Source organism: Glycine max, chromosome 16 (assembly GCF_000004515.6).
Source record: "Glycine max cultivar Williams 82 chromosome 16, Glycine_max_v4.0, whole genome shotgun sequence".
NCBI classification, from domain to species: Eukaryota; Viridiplantae; Streptophyta; class Magnoliopsida; order Fabales; family Fabaceae; genus Glycine; species Glycine max.
In genome coordinates this window covers 7,659,621-7,687,328 of record NC_038252.2, presented here as the reverse complement: position 1 = coordinate 7,687,328, position 27,708 = coordinate 7,659,621, and the positions used below count along the sequence as shown (strand labels likewise).

The 27,708-nt window shown below is 33.3% G+C and overlaps 2 protein-coding genes across 2 annotated transcripts; one reads left to right on the top strand and one right to left on the bottom strand.

The window, feature by feature from the left end:
- Nucleotides 1-1,630: 1,630 nt before the first annotated feature.
- Nucleotides 1,631-3,812, top strand: LOC100500694 (protein MODIFYING WALL LIGNIN-1). The gene is made up of 3 exons (XM_003547686.5): nucleotides 1,631-2,227; nucleotides 2,336-2,538; nucleotides 3,055-3,812. The coding sequence occupies exons 1-3, from the start codon at nucleotides 2,114-2,116 to the stop codon at nucleotides 3,293-3,295; spliced, it is 558 nt and encodes a 185-aa protein (XP_003547734.2). The 5' UTR covers nucleotides 1,631-2,113; the 3' UTR covers nucleotides 3,296-3,812.
- Nucleotides 3,813-11,945: 8,133 nt separating this feature from the next.
- Nucleotides 11,946-22,012, bottom strand: LOC100778208 (long-chain-alcohol oxidase FAO4A). Its single transcript, XM_003547685.5, has 3 exons — nucleotides 21,570-22,012; nucleotides 20,373-20,642; nucleotides 11,946-13,964 (listed from the first exon to the last, which is right to left on the bottom strand). The coding sequence occupies exons 1-3, from the start codon at nucleotides 21,948-21,950 to the stop codon at nucleotides 12,138-12,140; spliced, it is 2,478 nt and encodes an 825-aa protein (XP_003547733.2). The 5' UTR covers nucleotides 21,951-22,012; the 3' UTR covers nucleotides 11,946-12,137.
- Between the last annotated feature and the right edge of the window lie 5,696 nt (nucleotides 22,013-27,708).

The window sequence follows — 27,708 nt, the reverse complement described above, 5'->3', positions numbered from 1 at the left end:
TCATATAATTATTCAATATAAAAGTTAATTAATCGTAAATGACGAATAACACCCATTTTCTACTATTAATCGATGAGACAATTGAGCTTGTATAGGTGTTCTCTGAACCAACTCAAGAATAACGGCAAAAATAACAAAATATCATACAAATATGTCCTAACAAACTGGTACAGCAATTTATTGGTTCAAGTTGTTTATTACCCATTTGACACATTGACAGTCGAGAAGCTACTTTAATTTTTCAAGTTTATCACATAATCCACAAATATTAAATATGCTATAACAACAATATTTCTCAGCAAATTCAAATTTCCAGAAATTATAAAAGATAGAAACTCCCCTGCTTTATAAATACCCAACACGTAGAAATTGCTCAAAGTCTTCACCGACCAAAAAATTGAGTCAATGGTAATTCCCCAAAATTCAATAATAATAATAAAAAAAGAATCAAACATTTGAGACAACAAATCTGCACCTAACTCGTTCGCACACCCTCCCTTCTCCAACGCGTTAGGTCCTTCAATCTTGGTCACCGAGTGAGATCGAACTCCACTCCCCAATAGGTACGGCTTCGAGAGATCTGGGTCGCAGATCTGGGTAACGTTGAGATTGGCTACAAAAGAAATTTATTTCAATGAAAGAAATGAGTGTCATAAGTTCTAAAATGAGGAGAATTAATACTACGATAAAATGCATAAACATGATTGTTTTGAGTGGCTATGACATTTGTTAACCATTAATCTTCATTGAAAAAATTTGATAAGATTTGTTAAGTATTCTCTGTCAATTACATTTCTACAGTTTTTTCATTAAATTTTTTTTAATCCTGAAATCTTACTTAATCAAAGGTATGAAATCAATAACTTATTGGTGCGTAAACATTATTATTTTAAAAAAAAAATTCTTCTTTTGATGATTGTAAAAAATTAGGTGATTTTATTAGTACGGAAAATTATGTAGTTGGTTTCTTTATTTCATATTTATAGAAGTAAGCATATTAAACTTATAAAGAAATGTAAATAAGCAAAATAATAAAGAAATATATAAAAAATGATTTACTAATATAATTATCGGTTCTATATTCAATCGATTGATTATATACAAGGAAAATTATGGGTATAATGTTTAATTGATTGAGTAACATCTATTATAAATTTGAATCAGAATATATTTCAATATTATAAATTAACTTAAATAATTATAATATATATTTATATTATTCATTATTAATTTGAACATTCAAATCATGAAATACCTTAGTTACATATTATTAATTTAAAAAATTATCCATCTTTATAAACTAAAACAAGAATATAAAATCATTTGTATATACATATTGATATTGATATTGATAACTCTAGAGTTAAGTTCTTCCGAGACCCTGTCAACACACAAAAAAGAAACTTAGGAAAGAGATAGGAAGAAGAGCAAAACCAACGGAAACTCAAAAGCATCCAAAGTTGACCATTCAAACACTGTGTTTTAAAAGGAAAAATTGTTAAGTGATCCAAAATTACTACATTATCTATCATTTGACCAATAATCCGACCTACATTGTCTAATAATTTCTCGAACTAAAAACATTTTTGGACCATTTACATATTAATTCTCCTTATTAGCAAGGACTCAAACGGAGAAGGTTGGATTATTCCTTAAGCACTAAACCAACCTCCTTGTCCTTTTAACTATTGCTGATATGCATACATATGCATAATGCGAATATATATTTTTACTCCAATCACCGTTTTAGTGAATTAAGATTCTTCTCTTTCTAGGATGCACACCACGTTCTAGGATTAAACAATTGAAGAATTTGACCAGCTAGTCAGCTACCATAGATACCAAAATAGTTTCAATAAACAAGAATTTTCCAAAGGAAGTTCTCATTCAACAAGGAATGGTATTATCTCCTTCAAAGCAATGGTAGACTTACTTATTAAGAAGTCTCAAACATCACAAAGAAAAAGGGGTGTGGGCAACACAACACCTTCATAGCACCAACTCATCTTTGTATGCGTTGAGAAGGTTCCAATTTCCAAATTAAACTTATTCCTTACTCTGTCTTCTCTTCTCAAGTGATTTCTCTTCATACAAACAAAACCGGTACCACAGCATGGAAAAACCTCCTAGATGCAAATTCACAGTGTTCTTCTTCATCATAATTTCCCTCTCCCTTGGCTTGATTTCCTTTGTCTTGTGTATCGCCGCCGAGATAAAGAGGAATAAGGTGGAAAAATGATTACTACTGTGTTGTTTAATTGACTTTTTAGTCCTGCAATTAGGACTTTTGAAAAGGGTACTAATTAGTTATTAGCTTAATTGGTTTGTTTTGCAGGAGGAGGATCTCAGGTGGAATGGGAAACTATGTTATTTGCCATCAAGCAAGGCATTTGGATTGGGAATTGCAGCTTTGGTTAGTTTCTTTCTTGCCCAGATCATTGGGAATTCTATATTATTAAAGTATTCTTGTTGGAGAAGAAAAAATAAACCCCACTTCAAGGTGCCTGCTATCGCAAAGATTCTGGTTTTGATATCTTGGTAGGTTATCAATATTCTGCACTCTTGTTTGTTAGTTGTTACTTCACATTCAGCAATTAGAGATTGATGAAATAAAGCTGGTTAATCTATTATTGGCTTATGCTTGATCATCATTTTTGCTATTAAAATTGACACATACTTCTTGTTGTAATTTGTAAATACAAATATCCATATTTTTTTATTTCTGCTATTAAATTATGAAAAATGAACACCATCGAATTTTTCTTTTTTTTATATTATTGGCTTTTGTAACAAAAAGGCCGGATCACTATGAAAATGTGTGCCATGATATGGCCAGCCAATGTTGGGAAGTGGGAACAGGTTGGCAAATGTTTCACTTTTAGGAAAGAAGGCCACATAAATTAGTACAACATACATAATTGGTTTGTTATTTATCCTTGGAAAACCAGAAAACCCTTTTGCTATTGAAGAAGTTATTAATTAATCTTGAGATCAATTATGTTTTCTTGCCTTTGAAGCATAAATTGTAAGTCCCAAAATTGTAATATTTGGCAGGGTTAGCTTTGGATTTGCAGCTATTTTATTGATTGCAGCCACAAGCATGAACAGAAAGCAGCCATATAGGGTAGGGTGGTTGAAAGGTGAGTGCTACCTAGTCAAAGGGGGAACCTATGTTGGATCAGCCATATTGGTCCTAGTCACGGTGTGTTCTGTAAATGGTTCGGCTTTCTCAACATTAAAATCAAGCCAAGCAAATCAGCATCAGCATACAAAAAGACACAAACAAATGGGGTGACATTGTTTTGGACACCATAATACACACATTTTTTTGAAAAGAAAAAGGTTTTAGAGAGAGGAGAAATTATCAACTACACTAGACGCCAGCAAGTTGTAGAGGCAAAATTCAAAGGTCAACAATTTGAGACCAATGAGAGGCTTCCAAAGGAATTCAATTCTTTTATTAATTATTATTATTATTAATTATGTAAAAGAAAGTGCCAAAGCTAGCCCACTAACTGGTTTATCCAATGTCCAAAGGAATAATTTATTTTCTTTTTCAACTTACACCAAAGAGTGACACTTTAATTTGTCCACATTCTATCCGAGGTGGTTACTCCCCTGTATAGGAACCCCCTGGATCCCACCTTCATAGATTAATGATGGTTTGGTATATTATTTTGCATTTACATTATTCAACCCACTATTTCTCAATTGCTTCTACAGTTTTAAGCAATTCTGCAGGTCGCCAAGGAATCATAATTTCACCCAGAAAAATAGATATTATTCAAGGAACAAACTCATAAACGCTAAAAGCGTCCCGGGCCAAATTTAGTATTTTAAAAGCTTCATTCAATTTCGTAATAATGAGATCACGCTTAGCATGGCTATTTCTTGTACAGTATATTTCAAGATGAATCCCAAGTTTGATTAATTTCACGCTTGGTATATGCACTATAGCACATAACTTCATCATATATATATATATATATATATATAAAATTAACTTATTATCACCATTAGATTTTAAAAAATAAATAATGATGATAAAGAATAATTCTAAAAGAATTCTCTAAAAGGAATTAATCTTAGAGTAAGTTGATCTCTCATTTTCTTAAATTCTAATAGATAAAATTAGTGACTTATTATAACCATTAGATTTAAGAAAATAAATGATAAAAATAAGAAAAAATTATTCCTAAAGTAAGTTAATCCTCCTCCTTTTTTATTATATTAGTAGTTATAATTTGATATTATGCTAAATCTTGAGACTTAAGAAGGGAGGAGTGCAGGAGATAGTGTCGCGTGACTCATAATAGAGAAAGCATATAATCCTAGCTTAAATACCACATAACAACAACAATATATGACAACAGAGCATTATTTCCCTTCTCTTCTTTTTCTTGTATATATATTACATTTATGAGCTATCCATAAATAATACAAGAATATGCTTTGATTTCATCTTATCCTCCTAAATTTTAGGTCATTCTTTCCCATTGTACAGACTATGAATGATGTAATAATTGCTGTTATTAAAATATAGAATTTCATACCAATTCTCTTTGTCTCCTTTCCTTTATTTTCTGTTATGGTATCAAGAGCCCTCTAGGGTTCCAGCCGCCATCTCCCTATGGCTACCTCCGGCTCATCTGGTGAGGAGGATCTTACTCCACCTCCCACTCCACCACCACCACCTTCCTTCACCGATCCCAGTCAGAACCTAGCCAACCCTTTCTATATCCATCCCAATGAGAGTCCCACATCTATTATTGTTACTCCTCCACTTATCGCTAATAATTTTCAATCTTGGCCACGTTCATTTCCAATGGCTCTTATCTCCAAGCACTAAATGGGCTTTCTTAATGGATCTATTCCAATTCCTTAGCCCATAAACTCGATTTATTCTTCCTGGGAGCGATGCAATACGCTTCTCATGTCATGGCTACTTAACTCGCTTTCTCCCTCCATTGCTCAAAGTGTTATTTTCTTTGAGCATGCTATTGATATTTGGAATGACCTTGGTGAACACTTCTCTCAAGGTGATTTGCTTCGATTCGCCGAATTACAGGAGGAAATCTATGCTCTTAAACAAGGCTCTCTCTCTGTGACTGATTACTACACTACTTTTAAGTCTTTGTGGGAGGTACTAGATAACTATCGCCCTTTGCCTCCTTGTTCTTGCTCTGCAAAGACTTACCACTAACAGGATTTTATCATCTGTTTCCTTAAAAGCCTTGATGAGCGTTTTGCCATGGTGCGTTCTCAGGTTCTCTTGCTCGATCCTCTTCCCTCAGCCAATTGAGTATTTTCCATGATTATCCAACATGAACGACAACATTCCAACCCAACTTCTTTAGCTCTAGACACAAACCCATTTGTTAATGCTGTTTCTGGCAAAGGCCGAGGCAACCCACAACAAGGGGGGGGGGGGGGGGCAAATTGACACGTAAATGTAACTTTTGTGCCCGCCTTGGTCACACCATTGATTCTTGCTTCCAGAAATCGAACACCACGCCGCCAAAATGTAGCCACTATGACAAACTTGGTCATACCAGTGATGCTTGCTACTCTAAGTTTGGGTACCCTCCTGGACATTTGAAATACCCAGGTCGCCCACATCTCTTTAACAACAAATCTGCTTCTGGTGGCGGCACAACCTCCTCAAGTGGAGGTGCGGTGAACAACGCTGAAGTGGCAGCCCTAACCCATGGAGGAGAAAACAAGAAAGAAAGCTCAGCTCAGGGTCATGGGTTTCACATCACAATGGTCCAATACCAATAGTTGATGAATCTTCTCAGCAAATCCTCTGGACCTAGTGGTGTAAGCTCATAGACTACTCTTACACGAGCCAACCTCACTCATTCTAGCCCAAATCAATTTCATAATTCTGGTTTTGGTAGTCACTTTGTTTTTTCTATTTCCACCACACACACACTTAACACTCTTAGTTCACACACCACACCATGGGTAATTGATTCTGGAGCCACATGCCATATAACTTGTTCCTTAGACTGTTTTTATACATATTCTACAATTACACCAGTAAAGATTAATTTACTCAATGGATCCACTGTCCAAGCCCACATTTCAGGTAGCATAAAATTCACTCCAGATTTTATTATCCATAATGTTCTTTTTGTTCTTGATTTTAGCTTCAATCTTTTGTCTATCCCAAAGTTATTATACACTTTCCCATGTCATATTACCTTTTCTAGTGATCTTTCTAAAATTTCTTGTGAAATACAGGACAAAAGCACGTTGAAGACGATTGGTTTGGCTAACTTGAAGGAAGGCCTTTTTTACTTGATAGTTGGTAAGGATAAAAGCCCATCTACCAACAATATCACCACCACCAACATCAATAACCCCAAGCTTTGGCATTTTAGGTTAGGTCATTTATCTGGAAATCGTCTTAATGTCTTAAATCAACAATTCCCTTTTATTTCAAAAGATTCTAATGAAATTTGTGACATTTGTCATTTGGCTAAACAAAAACAATTTTCCTATTCTCTTAGCTCGAGTAGAAGCTCTAAAAATTTTTAGTTGATTCATATGGATATTTGGGGACCATTTTCTAAATCATCAATTCATGGACATAGATATTTCCCTACTATACTTGATGATTTTAGTAGATATACTTGGGTGGTTTTATTAAAATCAAAAAGTGAAGTGAAGACACATGCTCAAAATTTTATTAATTTAATTGAAAATCAATTTGAAACAAAAATTAAATGCATTCGATCTGATAATGGCCTTGAATTTTTTCTTAAAGAATTTTTCTCTTCAAAGGGTATAATTCACCAAACTAGTCATGTGTATACCCCTCAACAAAATGGAAGAATGGAATGCAAACATCAACACATCCTCAATGTAGCTAGGGCCATTATGTTTCAATCTAAATTCCAACAAATTTTTGGTCCTATGCAATAAAACATGCCATTTTCCTCATAAATTGCATTCCCTCTCTCATTATTTCTTATAAAACACCATTTGAGCTTTTATACAAAACTCACCCAAATTTTTCTATGATAAAAGTTTTTGGTTGCTTATGCTATGCATCAACTCATAATCAAACTCACAAGTTTCAACCTCGTTTAAGAAAATGGGCATTCTTAGGTTTTCAAAATGGTACCAAGGGATATGTTATTTTAGACATTAAAACAAGAGAAATATTCATTTCTAGAAATGTTGTTTTCCATGAATCCTTCTTTCCCTTCCACACAAACCAAAACCTCTCTACTAGCGAAGCCCAGCCAAATTCACCTATAGACCCAATTTCATATACATACCCACACCACCTCACTTTACCCCATCCACACCTATCACAACAAACACTAACCCAACCCCCCCTCAACCCAATGGCTCATCATCACCTTTCCCAAATCCTTCAACTCCTCCTGAAATCGACACACCAAACCCTAACATCATTGATCAACACATCCAAGAACCACCAAACTCACCATCGTCTAACCATGTTTTACCACGTCGCTCCAGCCGCGACACTTATCCTCCTTCTTACCTTTCTGACTATCAATTTCAAATTCCTTCCCTCAAGTCTGCTCAATCCTCATCAACAAGCGCATATCTCATTCAGAATTTCCTCTCATACACTCATGTCTCTCCTTCTCATCGCCATTTCCTTATGACTCTGTCATCTGAGCACGAACCCACCAGTTTTCATGAAGCTGTGAAACATCAATGTTGGCGTGATGCCATGAAATGTGAGATCAAGGCTATGTAGTTGAATCAAACTTGGGACACTGTTCAAATCCCTTCTCATGTACGACCAATTGGGTGCAAGCGGGTATATAAGATCAAATGACTACCGGATGACAACATTGAGCGTTACAAGGCTTGTCATGTTGCAAAATGATACTCTCAAATTGAGGGCATAAATTACTTTGAAACCTTCTCCCTTGTTGTTAAGATGATCACTGTTAGAGTTGTTCTTGCTCTAGCATCAATAATCGATGACACCTTCATCAATTAGATGTTAGCAACACTTTCTTACACAGGGACCTTAGGGAGGACGTTTACATGGAAATCCCTCCTGGCTTGCTTGGTTACACATCAAGTCAGAGTTGCAAATTGAAGAAATCACTCTATGGATTAAAGCAATCCAACAGAAAATGGTATGAGAAATTATCTAATCTATTGCTGACTTGTGGTTATTCACATGCCCAGCTGATCATAGTCTGTTTATCAAGGCTCATAATTTTGACTTTACTGCTTTAATTGTATATGTTGATGACATTATGCTGATCAGTAGTTCCCTAGCTGAGATTGAACGCATTAAGCGTATTCTTCACACTAATTTTCACATTAAAGGATTTAGGGAAACTAAAATATTTTTTGGGGATTGAAGTTGGACATTCTGATAAAGGAATTTCATTGTGCCAACGCAAGTATTGTTTGGATTTATTGAAAGATTCTGGTATGCTTGGGTGTAAGCCATCCTCCACTCCTATGGATAGTTCTCTTTGACTCCATAATGATTCCTCTGGTTTTCTTGATGATCCCCTACCTTATAGATGCCTAGTTGGAAGATTGGTCTATTTGACAAGCACACACCCTGAAATTGCCTTTGCTACATAGCAACTAAGTTAATTTATGTCAAAACCAACAAAAGCTCATCATGCTGCAGCTGTTCCCATTCTTCGATATCTCAAAGGGTGTCTAGTCAAAGGCTTATTCTTTCTAAGGACTTGCTCTCCTCATCTACTTGGGATTAGTGATGCTGATTGGACAACGTGTATTGACTCTAGGCGCTTTATTACTGGTTATTGCTTCTTTATGGGCTATTCGTTTGTTTCATGGAAAACCAAGAAGCAAACTACAGTCTCATGTTCTTCTTCCAAGGCTGAATATCGAGCTCTTGCTTCTGCAACTTGTGAATTACAATGGCTTACTTACTTTCTAAGAGATCTACGAATTCCCCTTTCCAAGCCTTTCGTACTTTACTGTGATAATCATAGTGCTCTTCACATTGCTGCCAATCCGGTCTTTCATGAACGCACCAAACACTTAGACATTGATTGTCATCTAGTCCGTGAAAAATCCCAAGCTGGACTCATGTTACTGCTCCCTGTCCCTTCTTCAAATCAACTTGCGGATATATTCACAAAGACTCTTCCTCCTCAATCCTTTAACACCAATATTTCCAAGCTGCAGTTACAAAACATTTTTGCACCTCCAGCTTGTGGGGGGCTAACAGAGAAAACATATAATCCTAGCTTAAATACCACATAACAACAACAATATATGACAACAGAGCATTATTTCCCTTCTCTTATTTTTCTTGTATATGTATTACATTTATGAGCTGTCCATAAATAGTACAAGAATATGCTTTGATTCCATCTTATCCTCCTAGGTTTTAGGTCATTCTTTCCCATTGTACAGACTATAAATAATATAATCATTGCTATTATTAAAATATAGAATTTCATACCAATTCTTTTTGCCTCCTTTCCTTTATTTTGTGTTAATTCACCCAAGAATGATAGGGGAGAGAGGATGATGAATGAAACTCTAAGGTATTTGGTAAGAGAGAAATTTTTTCATGTTGTGTTTTTTCTTTTGGAGAATTTCAAAAAAATTAAATTTGAAAGGGTTACCAGATAGATGACAAATTTAATATTCTAGATTTTGCTCTGTCGCAATTTCAATTTTTTTTAAATCAAAATCTCCAGATAGATGAAAATATTTTTGCTTTTTAATTACTCTTTCTTTCTCTCTGAATTCTATTTCTTGTTCTTGCCAAATTTTGTTCCATGTTCATAGGAAAGGTTTGTTAAATCCTAGGGTTTTGTGCTTTACCTGGATAAATCCTTAAAGATAGCGTGTCTAACACACATTTGAGGCTAATGTCATTGTCTTGATGAACTCTATAAGTTTATTGAGTTAAGGTTTGTGTTTATCAAACATTATGTGTTCATGAGATCGTGGTTTGTGATTAGACGGTCTTAGAATAAGAATCTCAAGAATTTAAGATAGACTTCTAATCCTAATCATTCAAATGTTAATTTGTTTTATTTTTCTCTCCTGTCGTAATGGTTTGATGATAGTGAGATGTCATCTTAAGTTGAGATGTTCTTAATAAATAATTTAATTGAGAAATTTGGTATTTTGATTCAGTTTTGAATTAACAAAAAAAAATTGGTAAAGAAAAACATTGATGTTTATACCAAAATGTAAGAGCTTTGGTTTTGTGATGGATGAGAACCAACCCGAGTGTGGCTAGATTGAGTTTATATTATTTTTGTTAATGGGTTTGTGGGGCTTGAAACTATTTCACCATATATGAATACTAATGGTGTAGAAAGTTTGAAAAGTGTTACTTATGTGATTAATTCTAACATGTGTGAAATACTCATGATTAATTTGTGATAGTGACGTGCGATATGTGATAGATTATAAGTGAGAGGTAATTTGATAATATTATGGGATGTTTTCATGGCAATTTTTTTCGCTGTCTTTTACGGTGATTTTTTTTTTGTGTTCCTAAATTGTTGTTATATTTATTGGATATACATCCAATAGTTAGTGGGTCATCATAGGCATATTAAGTTAATTCACATATGTTTAGATTTTCTTTTATATTTATTGGAGAAAGCTTTAAATATAATTGCATTGTTTGGTGAGATATTAAGCGGAAAAAAAAAATGCTTCGATGTTATTAGATTTTGTTTTTTTTTTTAAATGTTAGAAACATTATTTGGTAATGTTGTTTAGCTGTTTTTAAATAGTCTGTTTTATTACTTTTGGAATATTATTATTAGCTTTTGATGCTAATATTTTAATTAAATATTTTCTTGATTTCAATTTATAATTGAATATAATATTAGAATATATGTTTCTTTGTCTGTTTTAATGTGCATTAAATTCACATTTTAATTGGTCTTATTAGTTGTTTTATATATATATTAGTTAGTGATTATATTCTGTTAATTAGAGTTATTATACATTTTTCATACATGTAAATTATTCATGTAAGTTGTTAAATTCAGTGTTAGGAACATAATTTATTTAATGTTCATGAATTTATTATTTGGTGTATTTAAGAACATTATAAGCTATTAGATATTTAGGGTGAAGTTGTTAGTATTTAAATACATATTTTAATTTTTAGACTGTACAATGTGGGGTTAATTTTTTTTCTTTGATTTTAAGGAGACTTAAAAGTGATATTTTGCGGACTAGGTGACTCACAGTTTGATTGCTTATCGAAGAGTACTGCAATGCTTGAGAGGTATGGTGGATTTGTTATATTTTAATTAAATACTGTAGCAGTGTAGCTTTCTTCACATTCAAAACATGCAACAAGTCCTGTTAGAATATTATATTAGCTTTATTTCATCTGTTCCCTGCACCTTTGACCTTCCCAGAAAGACAACAAATACAGTATCTGTCTTTGATAGCACCCTTAACCAAAAAACAGCTAGACTGTGTTACTTCCCTGCAAATCAATGCTCCCCTTTAATTAGATTTGTTTGCCTTATTTTGTTTTTGGTTGTTTCAATATTGTTGAACTTGAACATTGTAATTTGCATCTAAGATATATCTTGATGACTAATTACGGACTCTTGGACACTTTAGAAAAAAATCTTTGTCCCGTTAACAGTTAATATCCCTTTTTTTGTAGACATACATATTAGTTAGGCTTATTATATAAAGTATATGATGAATAGAATAAAACACACATCAATGGTTACATTTATGGGTCTTTAGATAAACTTTTCTATATGCATTTGAAGAAAATGAGAAAGTAAAATGAAAAGAGCTTTTGTCATAAGCTAGAATCAACTTTATGCACATTAGTTTTAGAAAAATTCAATAAAAGAACTTCTATAGAAGTTAAGTGCATAAATTGATTTTATTTAGGAGAGAAAGACTATTTCACTTTACCTTTATGTTTCTTTCTCCTATAGATGCTTACAGAGAAGTTTAAAAAAACATGGCCTAATGGCCTATATATCTGATATTACAAAAGTAAAAATATATCCACTGGTATGTGGAATACACTAATGCTTCTAGCATGCTACTTTTTGATTGATTGTTGAATTGAACATCACCCTTAATATTATTGAAACTGAAGTGCTTTTAGCACAGCAAAAGTTTTTGTTTCTCTTTTCTCTTCACTTTCTTTTCCTTCTAAGAACTTCAAGAACATATTGTGCTGTGCAGTAAGAAATAGCCTGAACAGTGACCATTGGATTCACACCCAAAGCTGTGGGAAACACACTTGAGTCTGCCAAATAAAGACCCTCCACTTCCCATGTCTCTCCCATTTGGTTCACAACTGATTCCCTTGGATTAGTACCCATTTTACAGCTTCCCATTTGATGTGCTGAACACAATGGGGTTGAAATGTCTGTCAAAGACATTGAACTTTCCTCTTTCACAAATTTCTCAAACTCATGATAGCTCACTTGCTTCACATTTATTCTCCTTCCCTTGTTGTTGTGTGTCCCAATTTCTTCAGCTCCAGCTGCTGCAAGAATCCTCAGTACCTTCTCAAGTCCAACCTTTAAATTCTCTTTGTCAATGTCTTTCAACTGATAACTTATACACGAAGGCGAATTCACAGTTCCTGATCCTTGATCCCTTGCCAGCGCAAACACATGAGCCGTTCTAGAGAACTTGCGCATTCGATCTTTTATATCCGCACCAGAAGTCCATGGCATTAGAATTGAGAACATACCAGGATGCAATGCAGGTGTCTGGATCACTGTACCATATCCAGATTTGTCAAACTGTGCAACAACTGTGGACATTGCTGTCATAATCCCTCCTTCATAGCTCTTCTTATGTTTCTCAGGCCACAACTCAGGTGAAGGTGAATCAGGGAAGTAGCCCCAAGCCATTGCCACTGGATGAAGGTGCAAGTTTCTCCCTATGTTTTCATTCTTCAATCCACTTCTTTTAAGCAATGCTGGAGTACTAAGTGCTCCACAAGCAACAATTGTGACCTTTGACTCCACTACACAAATGTCCTTTTTCCCCTTGTATTCAATTGCAAAAGCCACACCCCTTGCTATTTTTCTGTGTCTTCCTTTCTTTTTCTTATGCAAGACTTGAATAGCCTCACAACTTGGAATGATTGCACCATTCCCTGATTTCACCAAGTCCACAAGCCATGTTTCCAATGTACCTTTCTTCCTTCCATCCTTGCACCCCAAGCAACACCAGCCACAGTAGTGATCAGATGTAGCATTCCTGGGAATGTTGCACACAGGATACCCCATTTCTACACACCCTCTTCTTAAAACAGCATTGTTGAACCCTTCATCATCAATCTCAGATTGCACTCCCATTTTCTCACACACAACATCCAAGGCTTCTTTGTACAACATACTCTCGAATAGTTCGAGCTCGTGGCGATCGCACCACTCCTTGCACACATGTTGAGGAGTTCTAATGCTGGCCGACCAGTTGATTGCAGACCCTCCACCAACTGTGGAGCCTGCTAGTATTAGCACAGACATGTCGTTTGTAGCAACCAAACCATTGGAGAGGTACATTTGATCCATGCTTGGTCCTTCAAGAAGGGAAAGATTGTTCCTAGCAGAATAGCTTCCTTTCTCCAAGACCAGAACTTTGTAACCAGCATTTGCAAGAACTCCAGCTACTACCCCTCCTCCAGAGCCAGAACCAACAACCACTGCATCACATTTTATAACTAGAGAAGGAGATGATAGGGTAGAAGCCTTGGTCTTTTTGGGAGTAGCAGAGACAGAGAATCCAACTCGTCTTAGAGAATCTGTAATGATGTCTCGTGGGTTATTTATGCGGATAAGACCTTTGTAAAGAGGTCCTCTAACATCTTCAGTGCCATCATCTTCTTTTTCTTCTTGTCCTCTTTGCTTTGTAAAGAAGTGGTTCTTCAACTGTGATTTGAACTCTGGATCAGGTCCACAATACCCAATTGCCTTCCATGATGGGTTGTCTTCTGCTTCATCTAGCTGAAAATGAATTAGTTATGGTTAATATGTCAAACACTTCGTGACAACATATGGTTTTGTATATATATGCAAGGCATTCACTTACTCGAGGAACAAGTCTTATAGACACTTACTTCCCTTATAATTTTTCTAAAATACAAATTTCTTAAATCCAACCCTTGAATCTTGATAATCATGTGTATCAAGTTTTAATAGAATATTCATTGTATGTAATCTTCTTTTCTGGTACAAATTACATATGCATTTTACGGAAGGCAACAACACGGGAAGATTAATTTAGGGTATTTTAATTTAGACTGTACAATGTGGGGGTATTTTTTTTTTCTTTGATTTTATGGAGACTTAAAAGGGATATTTTGCGGACTGTATAGTGACTCAGAGTTTGATTGCTTAAAAAAAATTGATATCGAAGAGTCCTGCAATGCTTGAGAGCTATGGTGGATTTGTTATATTTTAATTAAAGACTGTAGCAGTGTAGCTTTCTTCACATTCAAAACATGCAACAAGTCCTGTTAGAATATTATATTAGCCTTATTTCATCTGTTCCCTGCACCTTTGACCTTCCCAGAAAGACAACAAATACAGTATCTGTCTTTGATAGCACCCTTAACAAAAAAACAGCTAGACTGTGTTACTTCCCTGCAAATCAATGCTCCCCTTTAATTAGGTTTGCTTGTCTTATTTCGTTTTCGGTTGTTTCAATATTGTTAAACTTGAACATTGTAATTTACATCTAAAATATATCTTCATGACTAATCTTAGTGAACGTCACCCCTCCAAGTTTTGGTCCCCCCCCCTCTCTTGAAATTTGCTTTGGAAGAATGGTTTGACACCTATTTTGACCTCACTAGGTTCCTCATTCCAACAACCATCCTCCATTAACCCCATCAAAGAGTTCTCCTTCCTCCTCCAATTGACACTTTGGGAGTTCTGCTTCCTCCTCCAATTGACACTTTGGTGAAAGAAGCAAAAGTTACTATCTCCATCTTTTATCCACTTTGACCTAGACTTTTGATGGAGAAGTGACTCTTGCCTATTCAAAATTTCTCAAAGTTCTCCTAACAAAGATTTTATTTTAACTATATCCTCCTCCCCAAGGCCCCAACATCATTTTCTTTGTCCAACAACAACGCAATGGACGCTTCCACCTATACCCTCTTTTGATGGATATCCCCAAACACCACTTTGTTCCACTCCTCAAGTTTGCCCTTTAAGATTTTTAACCTTTCTTTCAAAATATAGACTGCCCATCCCTTCACATGTATCTTCCTCCATTCCTCCTCCACAAACGATTTGGAACCTTTATGCTGGAACCAACAATTCAAGACCCTATATGGTTTTGCTCCCCAATTAAAGTTGGACACCTTGAGCAAGATAGGGCAATGGTTGGATACATTTCTATCTACACATATTGTGAGCACCCCGGCCAAGCATCCAACCAATCTCTAGAGATAAGGAATCTATCAATCCTACTCTTAGATCTCCCATTTGGCCTAAACCAAGTGTACTATTGAAAATGTGAAACATAATTTTCAGTCAGGAAAGAAAAAGAAAAGAGTGATGTACCCATAATAAGAGTTGTATGAAATTTCCATAAAATTTTATGTTCATTTTCATATGTCTGAAAATAATTAAGAGAAAAGTTATGATACATATATAAATTAATCAACACATTGCTATTGTCTTAAATGATCATTATACTGTAACCATATTTCCTTTTCATCAAACCCCATTAGATGGAGGACCAAGCTAATGTCTGAGACAGTTTTTTTCTTCTTCTGAGGAGTCGGACAGTCTACACAAATTGACATTTTGATTTGTTTTATCAGCTATTTTTTGTGCATGACACAGGAGCAGTAGCTTTCACAATGAAAGCTAAGTGAAAATAGTATTCCAGCTTCAATGTTTTCCTTTTCTTGAGCTGGAATCATTTACTTTTCCCATTATTGTGGGACACTTGGTGTTTTCCTTGCGTAATGGCAGTAGTAACACAGCTTTTAATTCAAAACCAGTGTATAGACCTTGTGGGTCTATATTAGTTTAACAAAGGAAACGTTTTAGTATAGTTAGGATCCACAATCTCAATTTTTAAGAATAGTACCTGAAAATTGAATGAGGGACACATGAATGACCCTTGAGAGGGACATTATTCCTACCTTAGGTACGGTTGGATTGAATGTCCGAGCTGTAAGTGACCACTTGGACTTTAATTTGGATATTTGCACATGCTAATCAAATATACAATAATTATGTGGAAAAACACCTAGAGCCGTTCAGTATGAATGCGTACGCTCCCTACACGCAGTGAGCATTTGTTGCCTTGATTTATATATATATATATATATATATATATATATATATATATATATAACAGTAGTTCTTACATCAAAATAGAAGATCCCAACTTAATTGTTAATATTGAATGAAGATAGTTTTAGTTATAAATATTAAATACACCTAAGAGAGTCAACATTAAATACACGTGCATTTAATATTAACCATTAAATTTGGACCTTCACTCTTAATTTAAGAATTACTATTTAATCATTTTAACTTTTATAATAAAACACTCCTCTCACTTTGACTTTTGGGACATTAATGTAAAAAATCTATGTAAATACTTGCATATCACCCCATTCAAATAGAGCCATTATTTGAAAACTTCTTAACTGGATACAAAAGTTGTTTAGTTCAAGTGATCTTCCCTACAATTCTAAACTTATTAAGAGGGGTGATTGTGTAATATCTTTGACGATTATAATGTTTGGTTTCTTTAATATTATAAAGAAATTTGTTTGAGCTACAGTTAATTTGTATTGCAACTAATTATTCAAAGTTTTTAGTTGTACCTTCTTTGGTTCAAATTAGTCTTCTTTAAAAGGGCTCATTTGTTTGTGTTTTAAAAAAGTAATTAGTATTTTAGTTTTTCAATACAAAGGATAAATGTATATTCTATATAATTAAATGTATAATAAATAAAATTTTAAATATACAAATTATATGATTATATTATAATCAAAATTTCTATCAAATAAATATTTTGGACGTATAAATTACATTATTTTTTATTTATGATGAATAATTTACAGTGATACATGGTTATTTTAAACTATTAATAGTTTTTAAAAATATTAAAATTAATATGAAAATTAAAAAAATGATAGATTAAGGAGATAAGAGGTTAGTAAAATCTCTAAAAACATTCTCGCTAGAGAGTAATTTCTAAAATACTCTAATTGAAAATAATTATTCTAATTTATATATTGAGGGTTTATTTTGAAAATGTTTTTATATAAACTTAAGCTAATTTGTGTTTGGCTATATTGATAAAAAAAAACACTTTTTAAAATACAAATGCTTTTTAACTTGTTTGAACACGAAAGTTTAGAAGTACCGTTTTTTTTACAAAATTACACTCAAAGCATTTTGAAAGTAATATATTTATTTAGCGAAAAAACACCTTTTTATATATTATAAATTCAAAACAAATAACAGTAAAAAAATACAATTATAATTAAATATTTTTACTTAATATAATATTTAAAAAATTATTATTAAATTTAATCCATAAATAATGAAACATTTTAACAATTACTTCATAAATGATTATATGCAGTATTTATATATATGAAACAGTTACACTGCATTTTAACCCTGGTGGTGCACGTAGACAAGAAACAACCATTCCAAAGGTGCACGTCTGCAATTTGGTCACTCTCATTTGAACCACTTTTTTTTTTTTTTTTTTTTTCCGTGTTTGTAATTATAATACGCTTTCTCTACTCTACCACATGTAATTTTTAGTTTTTTAGAAAAGCATGCACAGATAGTTTCTAAAAAATATCTCAAAAAAAGAAAAAAATGCTTTTTTGTTTTTTTATTTCTGATTCTTAAATTTTTACCTAAACACTTTGTAATTTTTCACCAATCATTTTTTATAAAAGAAGATTTTTTTAAAGAAAGAATTTCACAAAAAGTAAACTCATAATAAACTATTTAGGCATATTTTTTTATTTAAAATAAATACTAATTTTAGTTCTACTTTCTCAATTTTTATATATAAGATTCAATTATTTAATTTATCAAAGTTAAGAAAAATCATTATTTTATTATTTGATTGGTCCTTAATTAGAATTTTTTTTAAACTTATTAATGTTTTTTAAGAAAAGTAATTATCACATTAAAATTTTCAATTATTTGTATTATGATTCTAAAATTACTTTTTTCTTCTCTCATTCCAGTTACTTGTTTTTTTTATTAACGTTTGAAGAAAAATAATTAAGTAAAAGTATATAAGAAAAAAAATTTAATACATGTAAAAATTAAAAAGTAATCTTATAAAAATCAACAATCAATTTTTTTTTTAAAAAATCTTATAATTAAAAATAAAGGGACTAGATAATAATAATAAATTTGTCTTGCACTTATAAATTTTTATAAAATTATTCTTATCATTAATATTTTTTCTTTTAATTTTGTCAATATATTTTCTTTTCTTTTAACTACAGAGACATTTTAGTTTAAAAATAATTAATAAAAAACATTATAAATTAGATTTGATGCTATAAAATGTAACCAACAATATTTTTAAATTTGATTCCTATAAAATAACAGCCGAGGAAGTATCTGAATATATCTCCTCTAAATTAAAGTCTTAAGTGTTGTGTTGAGTCTGTGAACAGAAGTTCGTGCTGCCATGCGTTTATTGTCATTTGTCATGAGTGTATTTGCTCTTGTGCATGCACATTATCATTAAGACATCCAGCTTTTTGGGTGCAAACATCTAGACTACAATTTAAGTTAGTGCATTGTTTCTTTTTTTTGGTATACAAGTCAACCAATTAAAAACACTAGTATTAATCAACAGCTAGCATTTAATACTTTTTTGACTTTTATATAATAAATCTCTATTATTTCCTTAACTATTATTCCTATAGAATTAACTCTTGCCTTTCAGTAATATCAAAATAAAACATGAAGTAAAATTTGAATCGAACTTTTCAACAAAAAAAAAATGAATGCCTTTTCCCAAACTGGAACTTCATTCAATTCTATAAATGTTAATAATCAATCCTTTTAAAGATATAAAATTTATAATTATAATTAATTATGTTTTCAATAATGGGCCTGCATTATTGGGTATTTATTACATAGAAAAATTGTCATAAAACATCTCCCACGGGTACCTAAGAAAAGAACAATTCTTTACCAAAAGAATTATCTTTAAAAAAAGAAAAAAAAACAAGTGAAAAATAGAGTTAAATACTTTTTTAGTTCATACAAATAGAATAAGGTTTACCTTTAATCTATAAAAATTAAGGTGTTTTCTTTTAATCTTTCATTTTTTTTATCGGTTTTAGTACTCTTTCATTTAAGATATGTATTAATTGCACAATGCAAATTTTACATAAATGAAATACTAAAAGGATTTTTTTTTTTTGTGGAGAGCAAAAACTAAATATAATATATTTCTATAAATGAGAAACTTAAAAAATTATTTAAAAAAAATTAAAAGTAATATTATTTTATTTAAAGAGATTAAAAACATATTCTACCTAAAAAAAATATTACGAGTTACAAAATGATTACCACATTATAGTAACTTAGAGAGGATCTTATTTCCTGATCAGTTCCTCTTATTGACTTCAACTGTCAAATTGAGATTTTTGTTTTTGTTTGTTTGTTTTTCTCAACACAAAAGGATACAATTTAATCTCCACCACTTGACTCCCTTTCCTTCCATCTTTTTCCTCCCCGTCCCTTTCTCTCAACTATATTTCTAGACATAACATTAATTATACTTTTATTTTAATAAACATTATCAAGCACTATCTTTAACAAAAAGATACCCTTGATTTTAAACACTAATTAAACAACGAAAAATCTAGTACTTAATTATATTCCAAATACTATTCACAATTTGGAAATATAAAATTCACTCGTCTATGAAAGCTAGCTAGCTGATAAAAGCGTCACTTATTAATTTTTGGAAAATAATATATACATTGTTAGCGTAAAGTATGTTTACAATAAATCAACTACTTAGAAATCGACATATATATAATGAATTTGTTAATTTTTATAATTAATATCACTTTAAAAGTCCTATTTAACATGATTTTTTTATTAATTGGACAATTTAAATTTTACAGTAATAATATATAAAAATTAATCTCAATTACTAATGCAAAAGAAAGAAAAAGAATAAAAAACTTTTTTAAGTGATGCCAATTAAAGAAAGAGAAACAAACACATTTTAAGCAATGCCATAGAATCGAAAGAAAAAACAGTGAAAGAAAAACGAAGCAAGAAAAGAAGAAGCAAGAGAGACATTAAATGCATGGTGTTTCTTAATTTGTGTAAGGTCTGCTCATGCTACAGTTCGATAAGAATGAGGTCATTAATTACCTGAGTGAAGAAGACAAGGAGAGTGAGAAGCTTGATGGTTCTAAAGAACATCCTAAGGGGTCGAAGGTAACTGAGAGACCAAGACTGCATAACTTTTTGCCGTTTGAGAAGAGACAATTCTGGGTAGCTATGGAAGAAAGGAAACTTTGTTGAGAGGCTCAACGTACCACACAGTATGAATGTGCCAAACCATGTGGATAGTAGCCATAGTGTCAGCAACAACAGCCATGTACTTGGGTGCTTCAGCTTCTCACTTATCAATATCCCAAGCTACAAAATAAATTACACCCCCCAAAAAACAAAAAAAAAATGGTAGTTAGATATTAGTTCAATATATATGATAACCGACAAAATTTGTATCAACTTGGGAAAATATAATTTGTATATGTTTTTAAATGACAGAAATGATGAGGAAGTTATAATTAAGATGATAAAATGATTTATTCAGAAAAAAAATGATAAAATGATTTTACTCATTGTCAAGTGACACAAGAAGTCAAGAGGCTTATTATGATTCTAGAAGTGTTTTTCTTTAAAGTTAGGAATTGTCGGTTGAAAGTAAAGTAACAGGCAAAAAAAAAAAGCTCTTTTAAATTTAGAGAGTTTTGTGAAATTTGCATGTATTATCTCTCCGTTTAGAATCTTAGTTTCATATTATATTATTATAATATTATGCAAAATAAAGAGAAAACAGTGGAAAAATTATCTGCAAAATAAAACTAATTATTATTCCAATCAAATAAAGAAAAACTTAACATCCTTTTGTGAAGAAAAAGTAAAATGTATTTTGTAAATATGATTGAATGTATATTTCGTCCTACTTTTTATTTACTTTTATTCTTTGAAAATTTTGAAATTTTTGCAGTAGTTTCTGTAATGATTTGACATATATGCAATTATGTTATGTCACTTGTTCATCTCAGAACAATCACCATTTTAATATAGTTAAATACATGTCATTTTATTGTTAAGTGGAAGAAATTATTTGAAAAAATACATTTCAAATTGATAAAGACTAAAATAATTGAAAAATCAAAATCATGCAAATCAAGTCCAAGACTAAAATCTCCTTCTTTCTCTAGAAAAAAAAGAGTCCAAGATAGACTAGCTAAAAAATCATATTGTGAAAAAAAAAAAAGAGAGAGAAAGAAGAGAGATATAAATCTTAAAATTAATGTTAAAGGTGGCTAGTCCTACATGCTCAGGTGTTCCAGCCATGGAAGCCGAAGTCTTGTAGAAGTTGGCAACAGATTCATCATCAGAGCCCCAAACAACGTTGTTGTTGTTGATGGAAGGTAAGAGGGTGTCACAAAGAGCAACAAGGGACTTCATCTGCCTAGGAGATAGAGAGTTTGTAAGAGGTTTTCTTTGCTCTTTCTCTCTCTCCTCACCAACATCATCATCATCACCATCTTGAAGAAGACTAGTAGTAGTAGTAGTGTGTGTATAATCAACACTACCAAGCTCAACCAAAGTGTGAACTTTTGCCTCGTTCGGAGCCAACCCGAACCCCTCCCTGAAGCTACCACTTCTACTGCTATGGCTCTCCCCATTGCTCTCCATGTTTTTTCTGTTCATCTTTTTTTCTTCTTAATGGAAAAATGCTATATATGCAAGTATATATGAGTGCAAACCATCCTGGCTTGTAGTTCGTATAATAATAAATATATACCTGCATAACCTGTTCACCAAATTTAAAAATAAAATAGAAATAGAAAAAAATGATGTAATTAATTAATAAGTTGTCTATTTCCTTTTCATTAAAGAAGTGCATCTCATCAAGTTTCTCCACTTGTAGAATTTATTGTTTGGTAAATCTTAACTTTTTTATACAAAAAAAATCAATATATCATATTACATTAGTTCTTTAAGGATATTCTTATTTATAAAATAATTTTTCAAACTAAGAAACCACTACTTTAATCTTTAAAATTAATTACAGGATGTTGTAAACTTATTCTCTAAAAGGACTAAAATTCTAAGACAATCTCTAAAATTGAATACTACTTCCTCTCTTGACTCAATTATAAGCAGTCAAAACAAAGGTTTTGGTGGACTCAAACATAAGTAAATGTTAACTACTTTGATTCTATTTAAGGATATTAGCCCAAAAATATCTTTCAATTAATTGAATTTTATTTTTAATAATTTTTATTTTATTTTTGATTTCAAGTTTAAATGGATGAAAGCCTTTGTAATTAAGCAAGGTTGTGCAGTAGCTTTGCCATGTGATCATTGTAGTATTGAAGTAGAACCATCCAATCATTTATTTCTTCACTACCCAAAGACGTACTATATTTGGAATTGGCTAGGACAATCTTGAAATAAATGAAACACGTTAAAAGGAGGAGTTGAAGACTGTGTTAGTGAAAACTCAATTTTCTTTTTCAAAGATAGAATCCTTTTCAAAAGTAGATATGGATATAAGGTATGAAAACGAGTTTAGAAGAGATTTGTCCAAAGTGTTAAAACAAATTTTCACAATAGCGTTAAATAGTTATTGAGAAAGAAAGCAAGTTAAATACTAGAAGGAAAGTATAAACACTTGTTAATTTTATACAATTCATTGAATTTATGAGTTACCTTGAGTTCTCCTTTAACCTTAGAAGGATTTTACTAATTTAAAAAATATTACCTATGAAATATGAAGAGAAAAAAGTTTTAGCTGTATCAGTAAGTTTAATTTGTGTGACTATATTTATTTTTATATATGCAAGTTTTGTTCTTAATCTGGATAAAATGAAGTTTATGTATCTTCTTTTTTTTTTTTTTACCTCTTATTGGTCAGCCTTGTATTTGTTGCAATGTTATTGCCTAACATGTATAATGTTTGATCCTGTAGCAAATGTCTTTCCCCTGGGCCAGGAGGCTATGCCAGTCAATGTTCATTTATAATTTGATTAGATTACACCCTCCATGCTCATCTGGCTTTGTTCCCCCCACCTCCTATTAATCCAGTACAGTACAATACTTGATTATGCTACTTGCATTGACAGAAAAAAGTGGACTTGTTTATGGTGTGAAGTTGTATCCTGCTGGTGCTACAACAAACTCCCAAGATGGTGTTACAGATCTTTTTTGGAAATTATTTTTCTGTTCTTGAGGAAATGGCTGAGCTAAATTTACCATTATTTGTGATTTTTTTTCCTTCTTGTTTGTGGTTTTTGTTTTGTTTATTTCTTTACATTCTCTCTCACCACCCCAATTTTGCGTGTGTCTATGTTTAATGTTCTTATACTGATGCATAAGAATGTATTTAATTCTTTATGCTTCCATGCTTGCCTTCATAATTCAAATCAGTTCTGGTAAGTCACATTTTTCATGAATTATTTTATGCCATTGAATAGAATGTAATTATTACATACTATGTTCGACAACAGTTTTGGAGCATGTCTACTATGAAATCATCTACTAATACTTCAACACTTAACTAGGAGCTGAGTGATGCTTGTGGTAGTCAAATGCTTCCTAGTGGCATGTTTCCTTCTTTATGTTTGTCCTTTATTTAATATGTAAAACTTAGAAGTTTACATTGTACTCTTTTATCTGTGAATCATTATGTATGACAGGTTCATGGAGAGGTTACAAATTCAAGCGTTGATATTTTTGACCGAGAAAAAGTCTTTATTGAAACAATTTTAGAACCTTTAGTTCAAAGACTTCCACAGCTGATCGAAGGTTTTGATGGAGCATATTACTACCGCAGATGCTGTTAAATTTGTAGAGTCTTGCAAAGAAGGTAAAAAATAAATTACTTGAAAGATCTAATTTATCATTGTCTTGTACTATTTAATTTTAAAATTATTCTCGTGATTTGTGCATTTGTAAAGTTACGTAGCAGCAACTGTTACACCACAGCATCTTCTTCTGAATCGTAATGCTTTGTTCCAAGGTGGCTTACAGCCTCCCAACTACTGTCTTCCATTGGTCAAAAGAGAGACAATTGTTTGAGCACATTGCTTATGCTCATTCTGTGACAGAAACATCACAATCAATCATATACCTCAGCATCTAGTTACCTATTTTTTTGTTTACATTTCCACTCATATAATTTAGATTATATAACATGTTTTCTGCAATTATTTATCTCCAAAGACTTAGCCAATTCAACATATATCATGATATCAACAAGTATGCTATGATTTGGAGTTACAGCGGATGGTTCTTTGGAGAATGAAGAATGAATTAGTTTTTGATAAAAAGGCTTATGGACTCCTCGGCCTTAGCCAATTCTTCCTTCAACCTCTCGTAGTTGGAGAACCCTTGAAGGTGTTGCGTAATGGTTGCCGCCCTAGACTGAAAAGCCCAAAAGTTGGTCCAATTGGCGACGTCATCATTCTTGTTCAGCACTTGGTGACCATGCTCTGAGATAAACCCTTGATCGACAAGAGGCTCCAACACAAAATATTTGACAAAGAAGCCTTGATTGCTCAAGACCGAGAGGTTGGTCAAAGGATTGGAAGGAAGGAACTCCAACATGTGTTGCTTCAACCTTTTGCAGCGATGGTTGACATCTTTATGGCTGGAAGCTTCCTCTAAGTCGCTCCTATGGTCTCGATTGCTACTTTTCTTGTGATTGTCCTTCCCTTTAGGCTCCTTTCCAGTCAGAGGGAGCATGTCAACAGGGGGATTCCTCGGACTAGGCGTTCGATTGATGGGAGTAAGGATGGAGTTACTGGCATCAGAGGGTATCCAGTTCTTGTAGGAAAGGTGGAAGGTGGTCATGTTTGCACATGCTTGAGCCATGATTCTTGAAATAAATTACAAGTAGTAAATCAACAGGTTAGGGCAAGGAGTCGGCAAACACTTAAAAGATAAACAAGAAGCCCTCAATATCCCAAATGGGATTGGGAGACCTAAGAAGGAACACTATTGGCTCGGAGTTTGAGGAAGGTAAGGTCTCAGAGTTCTTCCTCATCCAGAAGCTCCTTCAAATACTTGTCGTATTGGTGAGGACACTGTTTCCAATAAAAGGGAAACAAAGGTTTCCCCGTCGAATCATAAAAGAACTTTTTAACAATGATCGACCTTATTATTAATTTAAAATAGTCAATCTTGAAATTTATATACGAAGATGTAAAAGTTTGAAAAAGAGGACTTTTTGGGATCCAGATTAAGGACACCCATCGGGCCATGTCATGGGGACGACAAAAAAAGTAATGGAGGAACAGGCCTGGCGTCGCCTTCACCTAAGTGTTTAAGCAGAGGGCTCAAAACGCTTGGATGGTCGCCAACCCATTTAGGTGTAGTTGAGAATGCCATGTTTAGGATTCAAAGGACGCCCATTGTGAAGTTGTTAAACGGGACCCTTACATGTAGACTGTGGAACAAGCAATCATACATGTAAAAGAACTCTTTATTCATCCCTTCCCTATTCATGAACACGAATTCCAGAGGTGGAGTGGTGTCCGACTGAACCGTGCAAAGAGTAATCGGACAATGCTCTGGTTCTAGGATCGTGCTTATTGGCAACCAACTAAAAAGGTTGGTGATGTTCGATTTGTCAATGAAGCAGGAGAAAAAAGTAACCATGTGCCCGCGCTGTCCACCTATGTATGAAAAGGTAATGGGAGGAGGCGTTTTCTTCTCCGTTAGCATGATCATGCATCTTCTTTTGACCACTTTAACCAAATGCTAGGGAGAACCCGACTTGCGCCTTTCGGTTGCAAGAAAAGGAGGCCTCAAAACCTTCTCCACCTGAGCAACATCTATATTCGCTACCCTCTCCATGTTATTGACCACTCCTTCCGAAAGTTGGTTTAGAAAGGCCAAGAAGTTGTTGGACCCTTCCTCTTCTTCAAAAGTTGAACCGCCTTCGGATGCCAAAGACTCTGTAATCGATGTTGATGTTGTCACAAATCAAGCTTGAACTAGAGAATCACCACGCACAAATCTGCACATTAGGTGCAGTAGCTATCGAGATAAAGAAAAATAGAGGCTATTGCTCGAGAAGATAAGAGGAAAAGCTTATGAACAAGAAAGCAAAGAAATTGAGCAAGATGATCAAAACAAGCTTCTGTCTTATTCATTGAGCAAAAGGAACTTATATACAGATTGAGAATAGATGCAGACACTAACACAAAAGCAATTACAAAGTTTGTTACAAATCTGTTAGAGTTCAAAATGAATTTGGCGGGAATAGATGTTCATCATTCCCAGCTTGCAAAAGGAACTTAAGAGCCCCCCTCAAGCTGGGAATAGATGTTCATCATTCCCAGCTTGGAAATCATGAATTTGAATGAAGCTGGCTGCAAGACTTTGGTAAATGCATCGGCTAGCTGCATAGAGGACCAGACTAGTAACAATTTCAGAAGACCACTCAAACATTTCTTCCTAACAATGTGACAATCCAATTCAATGTGCTTAGTTCTCTCATGGAATACTTGGTTGGAAGCAATTTGGATTGCTGAATTATTATCACAGAAGAGGTTTGATGGTTGATTAAATGAAATGCGAAACTCCAGGAGGAGATAAGTGAGCCATTGGATCTCACAAGTAGTTGCTGCTAGTGCTTGATACTTTGCCTCAGATGAGCTACGGGAAACAGTCGATTGTTTCTTAGATTTCCATGAAATGAGAGAATTTCCAAGAAAAATTGAGTAACCAGTAATGGAGAACCTGGTATCACGACATCCAGCCCAATCAGAGTCACTAAAGGCTTGAATACGAATGGATCCTGAAACTGGGTAGAATAGGCCCTGTCCTAATGATCCTTTCAGATATCGCAAAACCCGCGAGGCAGCCTTCTGGTGATCTATGGTTGGGGCATTCATGAATTGACTAAGCTGCTGGACAACATAGGAAATGTCTGGCTTGGTATTAGTTAAGTATATAAGTCTACCAATTAATCTTCGATAGGATGAAGCAGTTGTAGCTGGTAGGGGGTCACCTTGGCTTTGAAGATGAGTAGTACAATCCATTGGTGTAGCAGCTGGACGACAAGCTAACATACCCGAATCAGAGAGAATATCTAGAGTATACTTTCTCTGGCATAAGTGGATGCCTTGAGGAGATCGAGCCACTTCAATTCCAAGGAAGAACTTCAAATTACCTAGATCTTTAATCTTGAAAACATCATCTAGTAATGAAGTGATCTAATTGATTCTTTTAATGTCATTCCCAGTTAGAACTATGTCATCTACATAGACTAGGATTGTTGTAAAACTCTCATTATTGAAGGAAAAGAACAAGGAATGGTCTGATGATACTTGAGTAAACCCATTATTCAGAAGAAGGGTAGACAATCTATGAAACCACTGTCTACTAGCTTGCTTAAGGCCATAGAGTGATCTGTTTAATCGTCATACTTGATTGGAATGAGGGACTACCATTCCTG